The sequence below is a fragment of the Scyliorhinus canicula genome, chromosome 12, assembly GCF_902713615.1.
Source record: "Scyliorhinus canicula chromosome 12, sScyCan1.1, whole genome shotgun sequence".
NCBI lineage: Eukaryota > Metazoa > Chordata > Chondrichthyes > Carcharhiniformes > Scyliorhinidae > Scyliorhinus > Scyliorhinus canicula.
Window position 1 is genome coordinate 101,658,324 of NC_052157.1, and position 21,653 is coordinate 101,679,976.

At 45.8% G+C, this 21,653-nt stretch overlaps 1 protein-coding gene across 1 annotated transcript in view; it reads right to left on the reverse strand.

Moving 5' to 3' along the window:
* Positions 1–601: 601 nt before the first annotated feature.
* Positions 602–21,653, reverse strand: part of nup88 (nucleoporin 88) — a 76,708-nt gene continuing 55,656 nt past the window's right edge. The window contains exon 17 of the mRNA XM_038813604.1: positions 602–2,375. Within this exon, the coding sequence (XP_038669532.1) occupies positions 2,312–2,375 (64 nt within the window). The 3' untranslated portion in view covers positions 602–2,311. The remainder of the gene's footprint in view (positions 2,376–21,653) is intronic.

Consider the following 21,653-nt stretch of genomic DNA (forward strand, 5'->3'; position numbering starts at 1 on the left):
ATCACTTTGTGGGCTGCTCTGTTCCGGTCCATAAAAGTGGCCTTGAGCTACTGGTCACTTGTGACTAATTCTCTTCCTCACTTCCACTCTGGCCTCTATTCTTAGCCTCTTATACCATTCCAATGGAGGAACTACAGCTCATCTTTCAATCAGGCACGTCGTAGACTTCCAGATTCACTGAATTCAACAATACCAGATCATAACTACGGACCCAATTTTTTTTTCTCCAGGTAATGATCCCATTATCGTTATTTAGTTTTTACAACAGACCCATCCGATTACCACCCCTTTATCATTCAATCTCTCCTACATTCCACCCGATCAGTCCTTTGGTCTTTTGTCCCCATGTTCCCTTCCTTTCCCTGCCTCTGTACTGATTTCTAACTTTACAACTCTGACTGATGAGGTCAATCTAAAATGTTAAGTATCTTTCTCTAGCCGCAAATGACACCTGACTGCCTGAGTATTTCTAGCTTTTCTTTTCCAAACCTTGCGCCTCCACTTGAGGGATGAGAAGCAACACCATCTTCCTTCAGTCATACTGTACAACCTCCCGATACACAGCCGTTTTATCCACTTTCATCAACAAGACTACCTCATGTCCCATAGAAAAGCATTTATTCATACAGATGTATAAAGTACACAAAATTACATATCAAGGTACTTTTTTTTTAAAAAAAGGTTCTTACTCATTTGTTTTGGGTCAAAATATCTAAATATTACTTTTAACAAAATATTTGCAAGTAATTTTAATCTAATGCATTTGATGGGAAACGAACTTCAAAGGACAAATATAAAACCAGTTTTTGAATCTGATCCCATTGGGTGCCATTATTAAAATAATTTCCTTCTTCATGGCGTTTACAGGGTTGGAATGAAATAGGTCCAGTCGCCATCGCCCCTCCAGAAGGAGCATTTGCTTTCCATAAATCAGTTACAGTTGTGAGATGCAAAAATAAACCAGATGCCAGAGTACAAACTGATGGCTTCAATTACAAGAGTTTCAAAATATTTCAAGCATTTAAAAATGTTCACTTTGGATAATTATAGAAAGAAACCTGAATGAGTTGCCTCTTCTTCCTGAAACCAGTTTTATGCCATGCAGAGTTCCATATGTGCCCAGCAGTCCTCTCGCTCCTCTGCTTCCCATCATCTCACCCATGTGGCCATTTCTCATGATGGATATGGATAGCAGAAAATTCTTATCGCATTTTCACCAAATGTACACAGTCTTTCCAGCAGGAGCCACAGGACCACGGGCTAGAGTGAATGTGTCCTGTTTTCCCACTGAGCTGACCAAAAGCAGACCTGCTACTGCCAAGAAAGACATCAGTAGATGCACACAGACATCTTTCTTCTAAACAGTCTAAACAGAATGTGTGCAGACTGAAGTTTGAAGCCATTTTAAGAGATATAGTTACTCTGGGATGGGCCTTCCAAACATAGGCATTAAAGTATGAAAAGAAAATCTGGTGAAAGTTGTACAAGCTTCCTTGATACAATGATTGATCTAAAAATTTGAAAATCAGCAGCACGAATGAGCAAATACAGTATATGGGTCGAGTTGTGCTGAGACTGTACTCCTGCTTTGGAAACCAGAAAGCTGTTAACAGTCGTAAACACAGCAGGAAAAGGAAATGCCAGAGGCCTGGTTCTAAGCAGTGGTGAGGAAGGTTTATCTATCCCCACAGTATAAAGTAGTGCACTGCACAGATATTCAAGGGAGGGGTACATTTCCTCTGGAAAAGCAGCTACCAAATTAGTGGAGAAAGTGAAGATTCTGTTGTTTGGAGCGAAACACAATTCAAGAATAAGGCTCTGCTTGAATTGCCTGCTGATGCCTAAACTCTAACTTACACAGGAAGGACTGTGGAACTGTACATGGCACCAGCCAGGAGTCAGAGAAGGAAAAGCTCCCTCTACTGGTATAATTTAGTTCAGCACAAGCTAGGTCATTCATTAATCATTTAGAAAGAATGAAATACACGAAATACAGAAGAATTAGTTCAATAATCCCTGGTTGATGGGAGTCCTTCCACTAATTCTTGGCGCAGCACCAGTACCTCTGTCAATGATTTTTTAATTGATGAACTGCAGATAAATAGCACAAATATCCGAGAGATGTAACGTTAAAACAATTTTGGTCTTTATGCATGCTGTAAACAGAATGCCTGGTCAAGGGCAGGTCAGCTGTGGTCAAAATGCTGTTGTTTTGCTTTTCTTGCTTCAGAGAAATTGGGTCACTGGCCACCCCACTTTCAAAAGTTGCAGCTTGAAAAATAACCTGGCAGTATAGGCAGAAGTTCAAAACTTAAAAGTTCACATGAATTCGGATGTCATTAATCTTCTTCACCATTTCAGTAATATGGTCACTCCTGAAAATGAAATTTAAGATAATGTTAAAATAATTTACTGTCAGCCATTAAACCCTGAAGCTTGTTTCACCATTCAATTAGAACATGATCAATCTGTATCTTTTTTAAAGTTAGAGTACCCAATTCTTTTTTTCCCCCCCAATTAAGGGGCAATTTAACGTGGCCAATGCACCTACCCTGCACATTTTTGGGTTGTGGGATGAGACCCAGGCAGACACTGGGAGAATGTGCAAACTCCACACAGACAGTGACCCGGAGCCGGGATCGAATCCGGGTCCTCAGCGCTATGAGGCAGCAGTGCTAACCACTGCGTCATTGTGCCTTCCCGATCAATCTGTATCTTAACCTTATATTGAATTTTGTCAGATAATGAAGGGAGTAATGTCTATGGAATCAATGACATTCTATTGAAAATCAGAATTATTGTACTTAGAATGGGTCATCATCTATTAAAAAAAAATAACTTGCTAGACTTCTGGTGGCATTTTGTAGGGGAAGACGTGTATGAGGTGGTGCCCGCTAGATTACTTTTGCCCATTTCCCTCAGTTTCAGGGGTTATTTTCTTTGAAAACTCACAATTAATGGGATAGGGATCCTATATGAGTGAAACATGAGTAGGGGCTGGTTTAGCACAGGGCTAAATAGTTGGCTTTTAAAGCAGACCAGGGCAGGCCAGCAGCAAGGTTCAATTCCCGTACCAGCCTCCCCGAACAGGCGCCGGAATGTGGCGACGAGGGGCTTTTCACAGTAACTTCATTGGAAGCCTACTTGTGACAATAAGCGATTTTCATTTCATTTCAAATGGTAGGTAAAGTCAGGGAAAAAAGGCAGACAGCTGAGTTCGTTGAGGGAATAGAAGGCCTCTCAGAGCTTGTCGGCAGATAAAATGGCGAAGGCCACTCTCCTAACAGCCGAAGTACTTTTGAGTACCGTGGCGAAGAAATTTGATGGGCACTGGTGGGTTGTGTCGGAGGACCTCTGGAAATCAATGGAGGAGGCCTTGGCCCCCATCCGAGTGGCTCTGGAAAAGACCAACAAAATCGTGAAAAGTCCATGGAGCCATGATAAAAGATAAGGAAGTGGTCCTTTCTAGACACAGTGATCAGATTGCCTCACTAGAAGCGGAGGTGTCTTTGGTGGCATAAGCGAATACATTCGCTGAAGGCCAAGGTAAATGATTTAGAGAATTGGTCCAGGAGGTAAAATGTTCGAATTGAGAGGCTGCCAGAGGGTATGGAAAGCCTAACACCCAAGGAGTTACTTTGCAGAGATGTTCGGGAAGGGTGGGGGAGGGTGGATTCACATTCCGTATGGACTTGGACCGAGCTCACTGTACACTCCGGCAGAGATCTCTTCCCGAGGATAAACCACACGCGGCAATAGTGAAGTTGCATAGCTTCAAAGAGAAAGAGCAGGTTCTGAGATAGGCGAAGAAACAAAGTGACTTTAAACTGGGAAGGCCACACCCATCAGGTTTTACAAAGACGCGGGTGCGGAGCTGGCGAAGACTGTTCAACAAAACCAAGGCCACCCTGTTCAAAAGTGGAGTCCGATTTGGTTGGTGTACCCTGTGCGGCTAACAGTGACTTTCGAGGGAAAGAACTATTTATTTGATGTGCCGGGAGAGGCGGACTCCTTTGTTAAGAAGCACGGATTGGGCGGTGGGATTGAGCTTTTTGGGTGCTGGGGATGGGCATGTTGAATGGTTGGGGATCATGTTTATTTTTGTACTTTCCTGTTCTTGTTGGGATTGAATTTTACAGTTAGGGCTTAGGTTTGGGGTTTAGCTTTATGCGGGGTTTTGTTCTGACAAATAAAAATATATAGCTCACTGTCCGAGAGGAATGGTTTATGAGATTTTAGTACTTTCTTTGTAACCATTTTTCTTAACTCTCGTTGGGAGCATCCCTTCTAACCCAAAAATTAGCTAACGGGAGCGACGTTGAAAGCTTGATTGCAGCTCATTATTGTAATGCTTTAGATAATGAGCTTAGAGTTCTTGTTTTGTTTATGTCTGTTAGAAGTAGATTTTAGTTATTTGGCTTCTATGTGCATGCTTGTTTGGTTGCGGTAGTATCTGAGGGCTAGGGCAAGGGGGTGGGAGTAGTTTGCTGTGAGGCCTGCAGCTTTTTGTGTAATCTTGTGATTTGGTTTGGCAGCCATCTTGGGTGGGCCTAGTTGCTGTACCTGCTATGTATTGTTTGGGTAATCTCTCGGCAGAAATGGCCGACTCCGGTTTAAGATAGGGTGAGAGATTCCCAATTCGTTTGGTTACCTGTAACATCAGGGGATTGAATGGCCCAGTGAAAAGGTCGAGAGTGTTTGCTTACCATAAGAGTTTAAATTCCGATGTGGTGTTTTTGCAAGAGACCCATTTCCAGGTCAGAGACCAGACAAGGCAGAAGGGGTGGGCAGGACAAGTCTTTCAGTACTTAACAGGGGCTGGTTTAGCTCACTGAGCTAAATCGCTGGCTTTTAAAGCAGACCAAGCAGGCCAGCAGCACGGTTCGATTCCCGTACCAGCCTCCCCGAACAGGCGCCGGAATGTGGCGACTAGGGGTTTTCACAGTAACTTCACTGAAGCCTACTCGTGACAATAAGCAATTTTCATTTCATTTTCATTTCATTCAATAAAAGGGTTTGCTGCAGCACAATGGCACGGTGGTGAGGACTGCTGCCTCGTGGTGCTGAGGACTCGAGTTTGATCCAGGCTCCGGGTCACTGTCCATGTGGAGTTTGCACATAATAATCATCTTTATTATTGTCACAAGTAGGCTTACATTAACCTTTTATAAGGTCTAACTACTATAATTAACACTGCAATGAAGTTAATGTGAAAAGCCCCTAGTTGCCACACTCCGGCACCTGTTCAGGTACACAGAGGGAGAATTCAGAATGTCCAGTTCACCTAACAAGCACGGCTTTAGTGACTTGTGGGAGGAAACTGGAGCACCCGGAGGAAACCCACACAGACTCAGGGAGAACGTGCAGACTTTGCACAGTGACCCAAGCCGGGGATCAAACCTGGAACCTTGTGAAGCAACGGTGCTGACCACTATGCAACCGTGCCACCCATATTGTCCACGTGGGCATCACCCCCGAACCCAAAGATGTGCAGGCACGGTGGATTGGCAACACTTAATTGCCCCTGTAAAATTGTAAAATTATGAATTGGGCACTCTAAATTTATATTTTTTTAAATTAATAAAAGGGTAACTTAATAAAAGTTTTCTGCTGCTCAGAACCTGGCTGACCCCAATGGCAGACATGTTGTTGGCTGTGGCTCTCTGCTGAACACTCCGGTGGTTCTGATTAATATCCATGCTCCAAACTGGGGCAATACAAATATTATTAATAATCTGCTGACCTCCATCCCCGATTTGGATTCGCATCAGCTTATTTTGGGTGGGGAATTAAATTGTGTTCTGAACCCTAGTCTGGATCAGTTCAAGCTCAAATCTCTGACTCCATCAGGGGTGGCCAGAGTGGGGTAAATCCTTGCCGCTTTTTGCACCCAGGTGATAAAGATTTTTAATTTTTCTCGTATGTGCATCAGGTATACTCATGGATCGATTTTTTATTTTGGGGTTGGGGGGGGGGGGGGGGGTGTGGTTGTGATTTTGGTGATGTCCCACACTTTGTGATTTTGCCACTGGGTCCCTCCCAGCGTCTGCCATGGAGGTTGGACACAGCATTATTAGTGGACGAGAAATGTTAATGCCATTGGGGACTACATAAAATTTAATAAGTGAGTCATTTCCCGCTGTGGGAAGCTCTTAAGGTGGTCCTCAAGGGGGAGATTAACTCCTATAAAGTGCACATGGTGAAGGCAGTGAGGCCGAAGCAGCAGAGGCGCGTGGACTCCATTGTTGGCAAATAGGAAAGAGCTGCTGACACCATTCGAGCTATTGTCAGCAGACAGAGCAGTGGGCCAGCTGTGACACTCGAGGGGCATCTTTTATGAATATCGAAAGGTCAGTCACTTTCCAGCTCACCAACTGAAGCGACCGGTGGCTTCCCGGGAGATCGTACAGGTGTATAACGAGCAGCAGCCTGGTGTACGCCCCTCCCGTTAATACGGTTTTTGAAGCGTTCTATCAGGGCGACTGTAGATCGAAGTCTCCGGCTGAGGGCTTATCGGTGATAGGCAACATGGATTTGCGCAGGGAAGGTCATGTCTTACCAACTTAATAGAATTATTTGAGGTAGTGACAAAGTTGATTGATGAGTGAAGAGCTGTAGATGTCATATACATGGACTTCAGTAAGGCGTTTGATAAGGTTCCCCATGGTAGGCTGATGGAGAAGGTGAAGTCTCATGGTATCTAGGGTGTACTAGCTAGATGGATAAAGAACTGGCTGGGCAACAGGAGACAGAGTAGTAGTAGTGGAAGGGAGTTTCTCAAAATGGAGAACTGTGACCAGTGGTGTACAGGGATCCGTGTTGGGATCACTGTTGTTTGTGATATACATAAATGATCTGGAGGAAGGTATAGGTGGTTTGATTAGCAAGTTTGCAGATGACACTAAGATTGGTGGAGTAGCAGATAGCGAGGAGGACTGTCAGAGAATACAGCAGAATATAGATAGATTGGAGAGTTGGGCGGAGAAATGTCAGATGGAGTTCAATCTGGGCAAATGCGAGGTGATGCATTTTGGAAGATCCAATTCAAGAGCGAACTATACGGTAAATGAAAAAGCCCCGAGAAAAAACGATGCACAGAGCAACCTGGGTGTTCAGGTCCTTTGCACCCAGAGGTGGCTGCGCAGGTCGATAGAGTGGTCAAGAAGGCATACGGCATGCTTTCCTTCATCGGAAGGGGTATTGAGTACAAGAGTTGGCAGGTCATGTTACAGTTGTATCGGACTTTGGTTAGGCTACATTTGGAATACTGCGTACAGTTCTGGACGCCACATTACCAAAAGGATGTGGATGCTTTGGAGAAGGTGCAGAGGAGGTTCACCAGGATGTTGCCTGGTATGGAGGGCGCTAGCTATGAAAAGAGGTTGAGTAGATTAGGATTATTTTCACTGGAACGACGGAGGTTGAGGGGGGACCTCATTGAGGTCTACAAAATCATGAGAGGTATAGACAGGGTGGATAGCAAGAAGCTTTTTCCCCCAGAGTGGGGGATTCAATTACTAGGGGTCACGAGTTCAAGGTGAAAGGGGAGAAGTTTAAGGGAGATATGCGGGGAAAGTTCTTTACGCAGAGGGTGGTGGGTGCCTGGAATGCATTGCCGGCGAAGGTGGTAGAGGCGGGCATGATAGTGTCATTTAAGATGTATCTAGACAGATACATGAAAGGGCAGGGAGCAGAGGGATACATATCCTTAGAAAATAGGCGACAGTTTTAGATAGAGGATCTGGATCGGTGCGGGCTTGAAGGGCCGAAGGGCCTGTTCCTGTGCTGTAATGTTTCTTTGTTCTTTGAGGGATCGGTCATGACTGGACAGCTTACCCCCATCCCAGCTGTGGGAGGGGGAAGAGGAACGAGGAGTTGGAATCCCCGCTGGGCCCGGAGGAAATTAGGAAATGTATTGGATTGATGCAGACAGGTAAAGCACCTGGCTCAAATGGCTTCCCCATTGAAATTTATAAGAAACTCAGAACAGTTGGTGCATTAATTCTGGACAATGATTCCTCATGCAGGATTCATTGCCCAATACCCTTACATAGGTCTCTATCTCCTTGATTCTCAAGAAAGACAAAGACCCAACACTGTGTGGATCATATCGATTTATCAGACTCTTAAATGCAGATGTTAAATTACTTGCCAAAGTACTGGAGCTGCGGTTGGAGCCGTGCATCCCAGAGGTGATCTTGTAGGATCAGACAGGCTTTGTTACGGGTTGATAATTGTCGGCCAATGTACGTAGCCGGTTAAACATGGTCCTTTCCCCCCTCCTCAGTGCCTGAACCAGAGGTGATTGTTTTCCTAGATGCCGAAAAGGTATTCGATAGAATGGAGTAGGATATCTGCTCGCGATCCTTGGTAGGTTCAGATTTGGCCACAAGTTTATTTCCTGGATTTGACTAGTATACTGCTAGTCTGCATACTAATGCCCTGAACAGCATGGTATGGCAACTGCTCGGTCCAAGATCGCAAGAAACTGCAGAGTGCGGTGAACACAGCACAACGCATCACACAAGCTTACCACCCCCACATTGATTCTGTTTACACCTCCCGCTGCCTCAGGAAGGCAGACAGTATTGTCAGAGACCCTTCCCACACAGGCATTGCCTTCTTCCAGACCCTTCCATCAGGCAGAAGGTACAGAAGTCTGAAGATCCACACATCCAGACATAGCAACAGCTTCTTCCCCACAGCTACAAGACGCCTCAACTACTCCCCTCGGACTGATTTGTTCCCTGTAAGAACACTATTCATGACACACTATGCTGCTCTTGCTTTATTTGGCCCCTTGTTCCGCACTGTAACCAATCACTGTTTGTCGATGTACCATTTGTCAATGTTCTCGGTTGATTATTCTTTTGTCTACTATGTACGTACTGTGTACATTCCCTCGGCCGCAGAAAAATACTTTTCACTGTACTTGGGTACAATGTGACAATAAATCAAATCAATCAAAAAGCTGGCTATTTCCCATTAAATAGGGGCACGAGGCAGGGGTGTGCACTGACTCCACTCCGTTTGCTTTGACAATAGAACCACTTGCGATAACGGGTTCTCAATTAGGCGAAGTGGTATAAATTGGGGTGGGGTGGAGCACGGGTGTCCCTTTACACGGATGACCTACTTCTCTATATTACTACCCAGCACCTTCTATGGACGAGATAATGAAGCTGCTGGGAGTTTTAGCTCATTCTCTGGGCACAAGTTGAACTTGGACAAGAGTGAATGTTACCCAGTCAACCCCCCAGGAGAAGAGCTCAACTGAGAACGCCACCGTTTCCACTTGCCAAGACTAGCTTTCATTATCTGGAGGTCAGGTGGCCCACAGCTGACCATCACTTCATTAATCAAATTACACAGTTTGTTAGTGTCAAGTCAGACTAAGAAGTGGGATAACCTCCCCTTTTCCTTAGCGAGCAGGGTTCAGACAGGGTTAAAATTAACATGTTCCCAAGATTTTTATTTATTTTTTAATGTCTCCCCATTTCTCTCGAAGTCCTTTTTTTGTCAAAAACAACAAATCAATGTCCTTTATTTGGCAGGTAAGACTCCAAAGATCCGTGGGGCTTTGCTCCAAAGAGCGAGTCAGGGGGCTTGGTTCTACCCAATTTATTGTTTTACTCTTGGACAGCCAATATTCAGAAGATATTACGGTTCAGTGATCCTGGTTCCACATAGGGACAAATGAAAGCGAGCTCCTGCACTGCTTCTAGACTTGGTGCAATAGTTACAGCATCATTGTCGTTCGGTAAGATTTTCCCCGAACCCTGAGAATTTGGAAGCAATTCAGGCAGAATTTTAAGCTCCGTTCCCGGCCTTCGCTAGCCCCCATCTGCAAACAACCACCTTTTTCTGCCAGTGAGTTTGGACTTGACGTTTAAGTCATGGGAGGAGAAGGGTTTGGAGACCTGTTGTCATTTTTAAGGAGTTGGTGGAGAAATTCCAAGTGCCTGGTTCCAGCCTTTCCAGGTACTTTCAGATTCTCTATTATTATTCACGTAAACCTTCCCCTCCTTTCCCATGGCACCACCCTCTTCCCTGCTGAAGAGGATTTAATCTTTGGCAAGGTTTGCTGGGGGGGGACAAGAGAGAGACTATTTTGGGCATATATGGCCATATCCTCTTAGCGGAGTCAGCTCCGTTGAGCGAGAGGATGAAATGGGAAGGTGACTTGGGTCCAATTCTGGATGGCGAGGTGTGGAGTGAGGCCCTTCGCAGGTCTTCATGTGCTCGGCTAGGCCAGGGTCCCCCGGTTCGATTCCGGGCTTGGGTCACTGTCTGTGTGGAGTCTGCACGTTCTCCTCGTGTCTGCATGGTGCTCAGATTTCCTCCCACAAGTCCCGAAACACGTGCTGTTAGGTAATTTAGACATTCTGAATTCTCCTTCCGTGTACCCAAACAGGCGCCGGAATGTGGCGATTAGAGGATTTTCACAATAACTTCATTGCAGTGTTAATGTAAGCCCGCTTGTGACAATAAAGATTATGTGAAAGCAGATGTCCTGGATAGAGGTCTCCTACTCTGCCTAGTGCCTTGGCTTGGCTGGGTGACCTCATGTCTTTTTCACATTTGGAGATGGCTAAGTGCACCATTGGAGGGTTGGTAGAAGGGTTCTACCTTTGCAGCCATTCATTTCCTTTTTTGTTTTATAAAAGAGTTAGTCACCGTCAGCTGTTGGATGGGTTAGTTTTGTTTTGGGAGTTAAAGTTAATATGTGCTTTTGCTTGTTAGTCTCTTTCTGCTATTGCATAATTTGGTTAATTGTGTTGTAGGTTTTTGTTTATTATGGAAATTTTTTTAATACACTTTTCAAAAAAAAAAATCATGCTTAATAATTGCTACCAGAGACAGATACACCCTTGGTTTTATTACTTAATTTTCCAATACAAAAATGGACCATTGCTTAGGAATGCAAGAACTCAAGAGCAGAGATCTGGCCCATCGAGCTTGCTCCACCAGTAAATATGATCAAGGTTAATCTTGGGCTTCAACTCCATTTTTCCGCCCGCTCCCCATGTCCCTTGATTCCCCGAGACAGCAGAAACCTGTCTATCCCAGCCTTAAACTCAGTGCTGAACCCTCTGGGGGAGAGAATTCCAAAAATCCACAAATCTCTCAACTCAATCCTAAATAATTGATATTTTATAAAAATATATTTTATTCAGGCATTTTCATAAAAAACAAACCGAAGCAGTAGTAAAATTTTGCAACATTATCCCCCCCCATGCTCCCCAATCACACCCCCTCCTCCAGTAATGCCTTCTCCATTTTAACCCCCATATTCCTCCTCTTTTGCTGACACCTGACACCTCAATCCCCCTTAAAGAAATCAATGAGCGGTTTCCACCTCCGAACGAACCCATCAACCGATCCCCTCAGAAGTAACTTGGCATTCTCCAGCCTCAGGAATTCTGCCAAGTCACTCACCCACACCCAGCTTTCGGCGGCTCCAAGTCCTCCATTCAAATAAAGAACAAAGAATACAGCACAGGAACAGGCCCTTCGGCCCTCCAAGCCTGTACCGATAGAACATAAAATATATTATATATATATATATATATATATATATATATATTAAAAAACCCTGCCTTGCACAACTTCTCTAAACTTTGCCTCACGGACCTTAAGCCTATGCCCCCTGGTGACTGACCCCCTCCACCCTGGGAAAGAGTGCCTGCCCATCCACTCTATCCATGTCCCTCATAATCTTGTAGACCTCTATCAGGTGACCCCTAAACCTCCGTCGTTTCAATGAAAACAGTCTGAATCTATTCAGTCTCAGACATCGGCCTCTCACCCCCTGGACCCCCAGTCTTCCGACATCCCAGATATCACTATCTCTGGACTCAGGGTCACCTTTACCCCCAACACCTCGGGCAGTACATCCGCAAACCCCTGCCAGAGCCCCTTTAGCTTCGGACATTCCCAAAACACGTGGACATGATTTGCAGGCCTCCCTGTGCACTGCCCACACCCATAGTCTACTCCCTCAAAGAACCTACTCATCCACACAGCCGTCATATGTGACCCGTGAATTACTTTAAACTGAATAAGGCTTAGACTCGAACACGATGAGGACGCATTCACCCTTCACAGGGCTTCCTCCCACATCCCAGCCTCCACCTCCCCACCCAGCTCCTCCTCCCACTTCCTCTTAGTGCCTCCCAATCTATCAGCTCCTTGTAAACCTCAGACACCTTCGCCTTCTCCATCTCCTCCTTTGACAGTACCTTGTTTTGCAACCCCAAGGGCGGCAACCCGGGAAAGGACGCACGTCCCTCCTCACAAAATCACAAACCTGCAAATGCCTGAAACAATTCCCCAGACAGCTCATACTATACTCTTCTTCCAGGTCCTCTAATATCGGGCCTCACGGTAGCATGGTGGTTAGCATCAATGCTTCACAGCTCCAGGGTCCCAGGTTCGATTCCCGGCTGGGTTACTGTCTGTGTGGAGTCTGCACGTTCTCCCCGTGTGTGCGTGGGTTTCCTCCGGGTGCTCCGGTTTCCTCCCACAGTCCAAAGATGTGCGGGTTAGGTGGATTGGCCATGCTAAATTGCCCGTAGTGTAAGGTTAATGGGGGGATTGTTGGGTTACGGGTTACGTGGGTTTAAGTAGGGTGATCATTGCTCGGCACGGCATCGAGGGCTGAAGGGCCTGTTCTGTGCTGTACTGTTCTAAAGCTGCCCCGTACAAACAAGTTCGCGTATCGTTCAATGCCTGCCTGCCGCCACCCCAGAAACCTCACATCCACCACCCCCCCCCCCCTCGTGCAAACCTATGATTAACACACCACGCCGAAGCACCCTCCAGTCCCAAACGCTGCCTCCACTGCCCTCATACCCTCGAGGCCGACACTGGGCTCACGGAGTACCGGGCCGGCGAGAACGGCAGAAGTGCTGTTAACAATACCCGCTTTACATTAACAGCTGTTAAGCTTAGAACATAGAACATAGAACGATACAGCGCAGTACAGGCCATTCGGCCCTCGATGTTGCACCGACATGGAAAAAAAACTAAAGGCCATCTAACCTACACTATGCCCTTATCATCCATATGCTTATCCAATAAACTTTTAAATGCCCTCAATGTTGGCGAGTTCACTACTGTTGCAGGTAGGGCATTCCACGGCCTCACCACTCTTTGCGTAAAAAACCCACCTCTGACCTCTGTCCTATATCTATTACCCCTCAATTTAAGGCTATGTCCCCTCGTGCTAGCCACCTCCATCCGCGGGAGAAGGCTCTCGCTGTCCACCCTATCTAACCCTCTGATCATTTTATATGCCTCTATTAAGTCACCTCTTAACCTTCTTCTCTCTAACGAAAACAACCTCAAGTCCATCAGCCTTTCCTCATAAGATTTTCCCTCCATACCAGGCAACATCCTGGTAAATCTCCTCTGCACCCGTTCCAAAGCTTCCACGTCCTTCCTATAATGAGGCGACCAGAACTGTACGCAATACTCCAAATGCGGCCGTCCTAGAGTTTTGTACAACTGCAACATGACCTCATGGCTCCGGAACTCAATCCCTCTACCAATAAAGGCCAACACACCATAGGCCTTCTTCACAACCCTATCAACCTGGGTGGCAACTTCCAGGGATCTATGTACATGGACACCGAGATCCCTCTGCTCATCCACACTACCAAGAATTTTACCATTAGCCAAATATTCTGCATTCCTGTTATTCTTTCCAAAGTGAATCACCTCACACTTCTCCACATTAAACTCCATTTGCCACCTCTCAGCCCAGCTCTGCAGCTTATCTATGTCCCTCTGTAACCTGCAACATCCTTCCGCACTGTCTACAACTCCACCGACTTTAGTGTCGTCTGCAAATTTACTCACCCATCCTTCTGCGCCCTCCTCTAGGTCATTTATAAAAATGACAAACAGCAACGGCCCCAGAACAGATCCTTGTGGTACGCCACTCGTAACTGAACTCCATTCTGAACATTTCCCATCAACTACCACTCTCTGTCTTCTTTCAACTAGCCAATTTCTGATCCACATCTCTAAATCACCCTCAATCCCCAGCCTCCGTATTTTCTGCAATAGCCGACCGTGGGGAACCTTATCAAACGCTTTACTGAAATCCATATACACCACATCAACTGCTCTACCCTCGTCTACCTGTTCAGTCACCTTCTCAAAGAACTCGATAAGGTTTGTGAGGCATGACCTACCCTTCATAAAACCATGCTGACTATCCCTAATCATATTATTCCTATCTAGATGATTATAAATCGTATCTTTTATAATCCTCTCCAAGACTTTACCCACCACAGACGTTAGGCTCACCGGTCTATAGTTACCGGGGTTATCTCTACTCCCCTTCTTGAACAAAGGGACCACATTTGCTATCCTCCAGTCCTCTGGCACTATTCCTGTAGCCAATGATGACCTAAAAATCAAAGCCAAAGGCTCAGCAATATCTTCCCTGGCTTCCCAGAGAATCCTAGGATAAATCCCATCAGGCCCCGGGGACTTATCTATTTTCACCTTGTCCAGAATTGCCAACACTTCTTCCTTACGCACCTCAATGCCATCTATTCTAATAGCCTGGGTCTCAGCATTCTCCTCCACAATATTATCTTTTTCTTGAGTGAATACTGACGAAAAGTATTCATTTAGTATCTCGCTTATCTCCTCAGCCTCCACACACAACTTCCCACCACTGTCCTTGACTGGCCCTACTCTTACCCTAGTCATTCTTTTATTCCTGACATACCTATAGAAAGCTTTTGGGTTTTCCTTGATCCTACCTGCCAAAGACTTCTCATGTCCCCTCCTTGCTCGTCTCAGCTCTCTCTTTAGATCCTTCCTCGCTTCCTTGTAACTATCAAGCGCCCCAACTGAAACTTCACGCCTCATCTTCACATAGGCCTCCTTCTTCCTCTTAACAAGAGATTCCACTTCTTTGGTAAACCACGGTTCCCTCGCTCGACCCCTTCCTCCCTGCCTGACTGGTACGTACTTATCAAGAACATGCAATAGCTGTTCCTTGAACAAGCTCCACATATCCAGTGTGCCCAACCCTTGCAGCCTACTTCTCCAACCTACACGTCCTAAGTCATGTCTAATAGCATCATAATTGCCCTTCCCCCAGCTATAACTCTTGCCCTGCGGGGTATACTTATCGCTTTCCATCACTAACGTAAAGGTCACCGAATTGTGGTCACTGTTTCCAAAGTGCTCACCTACCTCCAGATCTAACACCTGGCCTGGTTCATTACCCAAAACCAAATCCAATGTGGCCTCGCCTCTTGTTGGCCTGTCAACATATTGTGTCAGGAAACCCTCCTGCACACATTGTACAAAGAACGACCCATCTAATGTACTCGAACTATATCTTTTCCAGTCAATATTTGGAAAGTTAAAGTCTCCCATAACAACTACCCTGTTACTTTCGCTCTTTTCCAGAATCATCTTCGCCATCCTTTCCTCTACATCCCTAGAACTATTAGGTGGCCTATAGAAAACTCCCAACAGGGTGACCTCTCCTTTCCTGTTTCTAACCTCAGCCCATACTACCTCGGAAGAAGAGTCCCCATCTAGCATCCTTTCCGCCACCGTAATACTGTCCTTGACTAGCAGCGCCACACCTCCCCCTCTTTTGCCCCCTTCTCTGAGCTTACTAAAACACCTAAACCCCGGAACCTGCAACAACCATTCCTGTCCCTGCTCTATCCATGTCTCTGAAATGGCCACAACATCGAAGTCCCAGGTACCAACCCATGCTGCCAGTTCCCCTACCTTATTTCGTATACTCCTGGCATTGAAGTAGACACACTTCAAACCACCTACCTGAACACTGGCACCCTCCTGCGAAGTCAAATCTGTGCTCCTGACCTCTATACTCTCAATCTCCCTTACCCCAAAACTACAATCCAGGTTCCCATGCCCCTGCTGAATTAGTTTAAACCCCCCCAAAGAGCACTAACAAATCTCCCCCCCAGGATATTGGTGCCCCTCAGGTTCAGATGTAGACCATCCTGTCTATAGAGGTCCCACCTTCCCCAGAAAGAGCCCCAGTTATCCAGAAATCTGAATCCCTCCCGCCTGCACCATCCCTGTAGCCACGTGTTTAATTGCTCTCTCTCCCTATTCCTCATCTCACTATCACGTGGCACGGGCAACAACCCAGAGATAACAACTCTGTTTGTTCTCGCTCTGAGCTTCCATCCTAGCTCCCTAAAGGCCTGCCTGACATCCTTGTCCCCTTTCCTACCTATGTCGTTAGTGCCAATGTGGACTACGACTTGGGGCTGCTCCCCCTCCCCCTTAAGGACCCGGAAAACACGATCCGAGACATCACGTACCCTTGCACCTGGGAGGCAACATACCAAACGTGAGTCTCTCTCGCTCCCACAAAATCTCCTATCTGTGCCCCTGACTATTGAGTCCCCAATTACTAATGTTCTACTCCTTTCCCCCCTTCCCTTCTGAGCAACAGGGACAGACTCCGTGCCAGAGGCCCGCACCCCATGGCTTACCCCTGGTACGTCCCCCCCCCCCACAAGTATCCAAAACGGTATACTTGTTACTCAGGGGAACGACCGCAGGGGGTCCCTGCACTGACTGCTTCGTCCCAGTCCCTCTTACAGTTACCCATCTATCTCCAGTCTTTGGTGTAACTACTTCCCTGAAGCTCCTATCTATGACCCCCTCTGCCTCCCGAATGATCCGAAGTTCATCCAGCTCAAGCTCCAGGTCCCTAACACGGTTTTTGAGGAGCTGGAGTTGGGTGCACTTCCCACAGATGAAATCAGCAGGGACACTGACGGCATCCCTCACCTCAAACATACTGCAGGAGGAGCATTGTACTGCCTTCCCTGACATCACCTCTAGATTTAAAAAAAAACAAGAAAAAGAAAAAGAAAGGAAGAGCTTACCTGATATTCCCTCAAACCCTGCTCCCGCTGAAAGGTAAGCAAATTTAAAGGCACTCACTCACCTTCACAACAAGCCCCTGCTCCCGCTTCCCAACCACCGTGGGGTGGGGGGGTTGGTTAGAGGAGGAGGTAGGGTGGGAAACACTCACGAAGTGTTTCGGGTTTAACTGTCACTTGACAACAGGCCCTCCACAAACCACCTTCAACTTAGGCTGACGGCACTGCACGTATGCAAATTTCCCCAGAATAGCTGATCAGTAGCTCTGCTCTGCTGCCCTCTGCTGGATGCTTGTCTTCACTCAAACTCCTTGGGTCTCCTTCGCCGGTTCACCTTCAACTTAGGCTGACCGCACTGCACGTATGCAAATTTCCCCAGAACAGCTGATCAGTAGCTCTGCTCTGCTGCCCTCTGCTGGATGCTTGTCTTCACAGATTGGTTAATTAATAGAAAGCAAAGAGTTGGGATAAATGAGTGTTTCTCTGGTTGGCAATCAGTAGCTAGTGGTGTCCCTCAGGGATCAGTGTTGGGCCCACAATTGTTCACAATTTACATTGATGATTTGGAGTTGGGGACCAAGGGCAATGTGTCCAAGTTTGCAGATGACACTAAGATGAGTGGTAAAGCGAAAAGTACAGAGGATACTGGAAGTCTGCAGAGGGATTTGGATAGGTTAAGTGAATGGGCTCGGGTCTGGCAGATGGAATACAATGTTGACAAATGTGAGGTTATCCATTTTGGTAGGAATAACAGCAAACGGGATTATTATTTAAACGATAAAATATTAAAGCATGCCGCTGTTCAGAGAGACTTGGGTGTGCTAGTGCATGAGTCACAGAAGGTTGGTTTACAAGTGCAACAGGTGATTAAGAAGGCAAATGGAATTTTGTCCTTCATTGCTAGAGGGATGGAGTTTAAGACTAGGGAGGTTATGTTGCAATTGTATAAGGTGTTAGTGCGGCCACACCTGGAGTATTGTGTTCAGTTTTGGTCTCCTTACTTGAGAAAGGACGTACTGGCGCTGGAGGGTGTGCAGAGGAGATTCACTAGGTTAATCCCAGAGCTGAAGGGGTTGGATTATGAGGAGAGGTTGAGTAGACTGGGACTGTACTCGTTGGAATTTAGAAGGATGAGGGGGGATCTTATAGAAACATTTAAAATTATGAAGGGAATAGATAGGATAGATGCGGGCAGGTTGTTTCCACTGGCGGGTGACAGCAGAACTAGGGGGCATAGCCTCAAAATAAGGGGAAGTAGATTTAGAACTGAGTTTAGGAGGAACTTCTTCACCCAAAGGGTTGTGAATCTATGGAATTCCTTGCCCAGTGAAGCAGTTGAGGCTCCTTCATTACATGTTTTTAAGGTAAAGATAGATAGTTTTTTGAAGAATAAAGGGATTAAGGGTTATGGTGTTCGGGCCGGAAAGTGGAGCTGAGTCCACAAAAGATCAGCCATGATCTCATTAACATAGAATAGAACAGTACAGCACAGAACAGGCCCTTCGGCCCTCGATGTTGTGCCGAGCAATGATCACCCTACTTAAACCCACGTAACCTGTATACCCGTAACCCAAGAATCTCCCCATTAACCTTACACTACGGGCAATTTAGCATGGCCAATCCACCTAACCCGCACATCTTTGGACTGTGGGAGGAAACCGGAGCACCCGGAGGAAACCCACGCACACACAGGGAGGACGTGCAGACTCCACACAGACAGTGACCCAGCCGGGAATCGAACCTGGGACCCTGGAGCTGTGAAGCATTGATGCTAACCACCATGCTACCGTGAGGCCCCAAATTGAATGGCGGAGCAGGCTCGAGGGGCCAGATGGCCTACTCCTGCTCCTAGTTCTTATGTTCACTCAAACTCCTTGGGTCTCCTTCGCCGGTTCACCTTCAACTTAGGCTGACCGCACTGCACGTATGCAAATTTCCCCAGAACAGCTGATCAGTAGCTCTGCTCTGCTGCCCTCTGTTCCCCTATAAGAAGCCGCCTCCATGCTGACCTGTCCCCCACTACCCATATCTTAACCATGGCGATGTTTTCTGCCCAGGACTACTTCATTATATTCGGAATCGCAATCCCCCCCCCCTTGCCCCCATTCCAAAAAAAAACCTTTTGATCCGCTGGGTCCTCCCCGCCCATACAAACCCAGAGATCAACGTTAACCGTTTTAAAGAACGCCTTTGGGACAAATGATCGGGAGGTTCTGAATATGATCAGGAACCTTGGCAGCACCATCATCTTTACTGTCTGCATCCGTCCCACCAATGAGTGGGGCAGCGCATCCCACTCCTACATTCCTTCCAAGGTACCCTACACTTACTCAGACTGTGTACCAGTAGAACTTGTTATGTCTTGCAAGGTTGATTAACACTTAATATACAACACATTTAATATACAGCTGAGTACATTGAAGGAAATAGATAGATTTCTAGACTCTAAAGGTGTCAAGGGTTATGGGGAGAAAATGGGATTATGGCGTTGATGCAGAAGTTTGGTCATGATTATACTGAATGGCAGAGCAGGCTGGAAGGGCTGAATGGCCTACTCCTATTTTCAATGCTAATCAAGGAGCATTTAACTTCACTTGGAAGCTGCTTGTTTCTACATTAAAAGTGCCTTAAATAAAACAAAATGTCCCAAGGCATTTCACAGAAGCATTATCAAACAAAACTTGACACCAAGCCACAAAGAGTGGTGGGGCAGGTGACCAAATACTGGATCAGAGATAGGTTTTAACAAGCTTCTTGAAGAAAGTGAGCGAAACAGAGTATAGAGGGCTTTCCAGAACTTGGGGCCGAGGCAATCGAAAGCATAACCATCAATGACATAGAAAATAGGAGCAAGAGTCGGCCATTTGGCTCTTCAAGCCTATTTTGCTGTTCAATATCATGGCTAATCCTGCACAGCCTTCTGTAGTCGAGAATTCCACAGGTTCACTATCCTTTGAGTGAAGAAGTTTTTCCTCAACTCAATCCTACATGGTCTACCCCGTAACCTGAGACTGTGTCCCCTGGTTCTAGATTCCACAACCAGGGAAAACATCCTCCATCCATCTAGTCTGTCCAGCCTTAAAAATTTTATACATTTTAATCCGAATCCTCTCATCCTTCTAAGTTCTGGTGAATACAGGCCCAGTCGAACCAACCTCTCCTCATAGGACAATCCCGCCAACACTGCTGTCAGTCTAGTGAACCTCCGTTTCACTCCCTCTATGGCAAGTATATCCTTTCTTAGGTAAGATCAAAACTACCCCAATACTCCAGGTGCGGTCTCACAAAGGCCCTATATAACTGCAGCAAGCCACCTCTAATTCTGAACTCAGATCCTCTTGCAATGAAGGCCAACATGATGATGTGATTAAAATTGGGGATGCGCAAGGGGCCAGAATTGAAGGAGTGCAGATATCCCAGAGGGTTGTAGGACTAAGATTAGAAATTAGGAGGGTAGAGGGCAGCATGGTGGTGCAGTGGGTTAGCTCTGCTGCCTCACGCGGTCGAGGTCCCACGTTCGATCCCGGCTCTGGGTCACTGTCCGTGTGCCGTTTGCACATTCTCCCCCTGTTTGCATTGGTTTCACCCCAGAACCAAAAAAGATGTGCAGGCTAGGTGGATTGGCCATGCTAAATTGCTCCTTAATTGGAAAAAATGAATTGGGTACTCTAAATTTTTTTTTTTTTTTAATTAGGCCATGGAGAGCGAAACATTGCTTAAATTCAATTTAATTAGTACAATTTGAGTTATGATATAAAGTGAAGAAAATACAATACTATCCCCACTCAGAGGTAATCTTTCTTAAACCGAATAATGCAGTCTATCGACCAGCCAACAACACAACATTGTCTCTCTTTGTAATCTAGTCATTTTCTAAAATCATTCTCACTGCATTTTTTCCAAACATTAGGCTGCCTTTCTAACATAATTATTTCCTTAATAAGGAAATACTCTCCTCTGGTGTTGATTTTTGGTAAAAATTGATTCACCAACCCAAGAGTTGAGCTTACTTGATGTTGAACCCATGCTGAAGTCAAATAAATACAATTACTGCAGCAGTTGCAATTTGAGTACTGCTTAGTCATCCCATTACAGGAAATATATCAAAGCAATGGAAAACGTACAGGACAGATTAGTAGGATGTTACAAGAGAAGGGTGGGTACACTTATGAAACAAAATTGGAAAACTTTTAGGACTGTTCTTACCACTTGAGTACAGGAGGTAAATGGGCAACATAATGAAGATGCACATAGTTATGAAGGTTGCAACAAGGTAACTAGTCACATTGAGCAGCGAGACATTACACCAGTTTAAGATAATCCCAAAAGAGTTAATGTTGGAGGAAGACGGGTTCGTAGGAGAGTAAAAATGGTTAGGACATGGAATTCTCTGATACAAATTGAAGCAAAGTCCTAGAGTTCTTTGAGTAGGAAAATCATTACACGAAAGAGAAAATATTAATGGGTATGGTGAATAAACAGCAGTAGGATTAGACTGGTTTATGAGGAGAAAAATATCAGCACAGAGATAGGGAGTCGAACGGCTTGTTTCAGTACTGGTACAGTAAGATTTACGGATTGCGGTTCCATCTTCTACCAGTTTGAAAGAGAATATTTTAAACCCTATTTACTTTTTTTCCCAAGCACTTGGCTATTATTTCAGATCTCCAGCATCCGCAGTATTTTTCTTTTACTCAAGTCCCACCCTAAGTTCTCCACCATTCGCTTTCTTTAAAGAAAAAGACA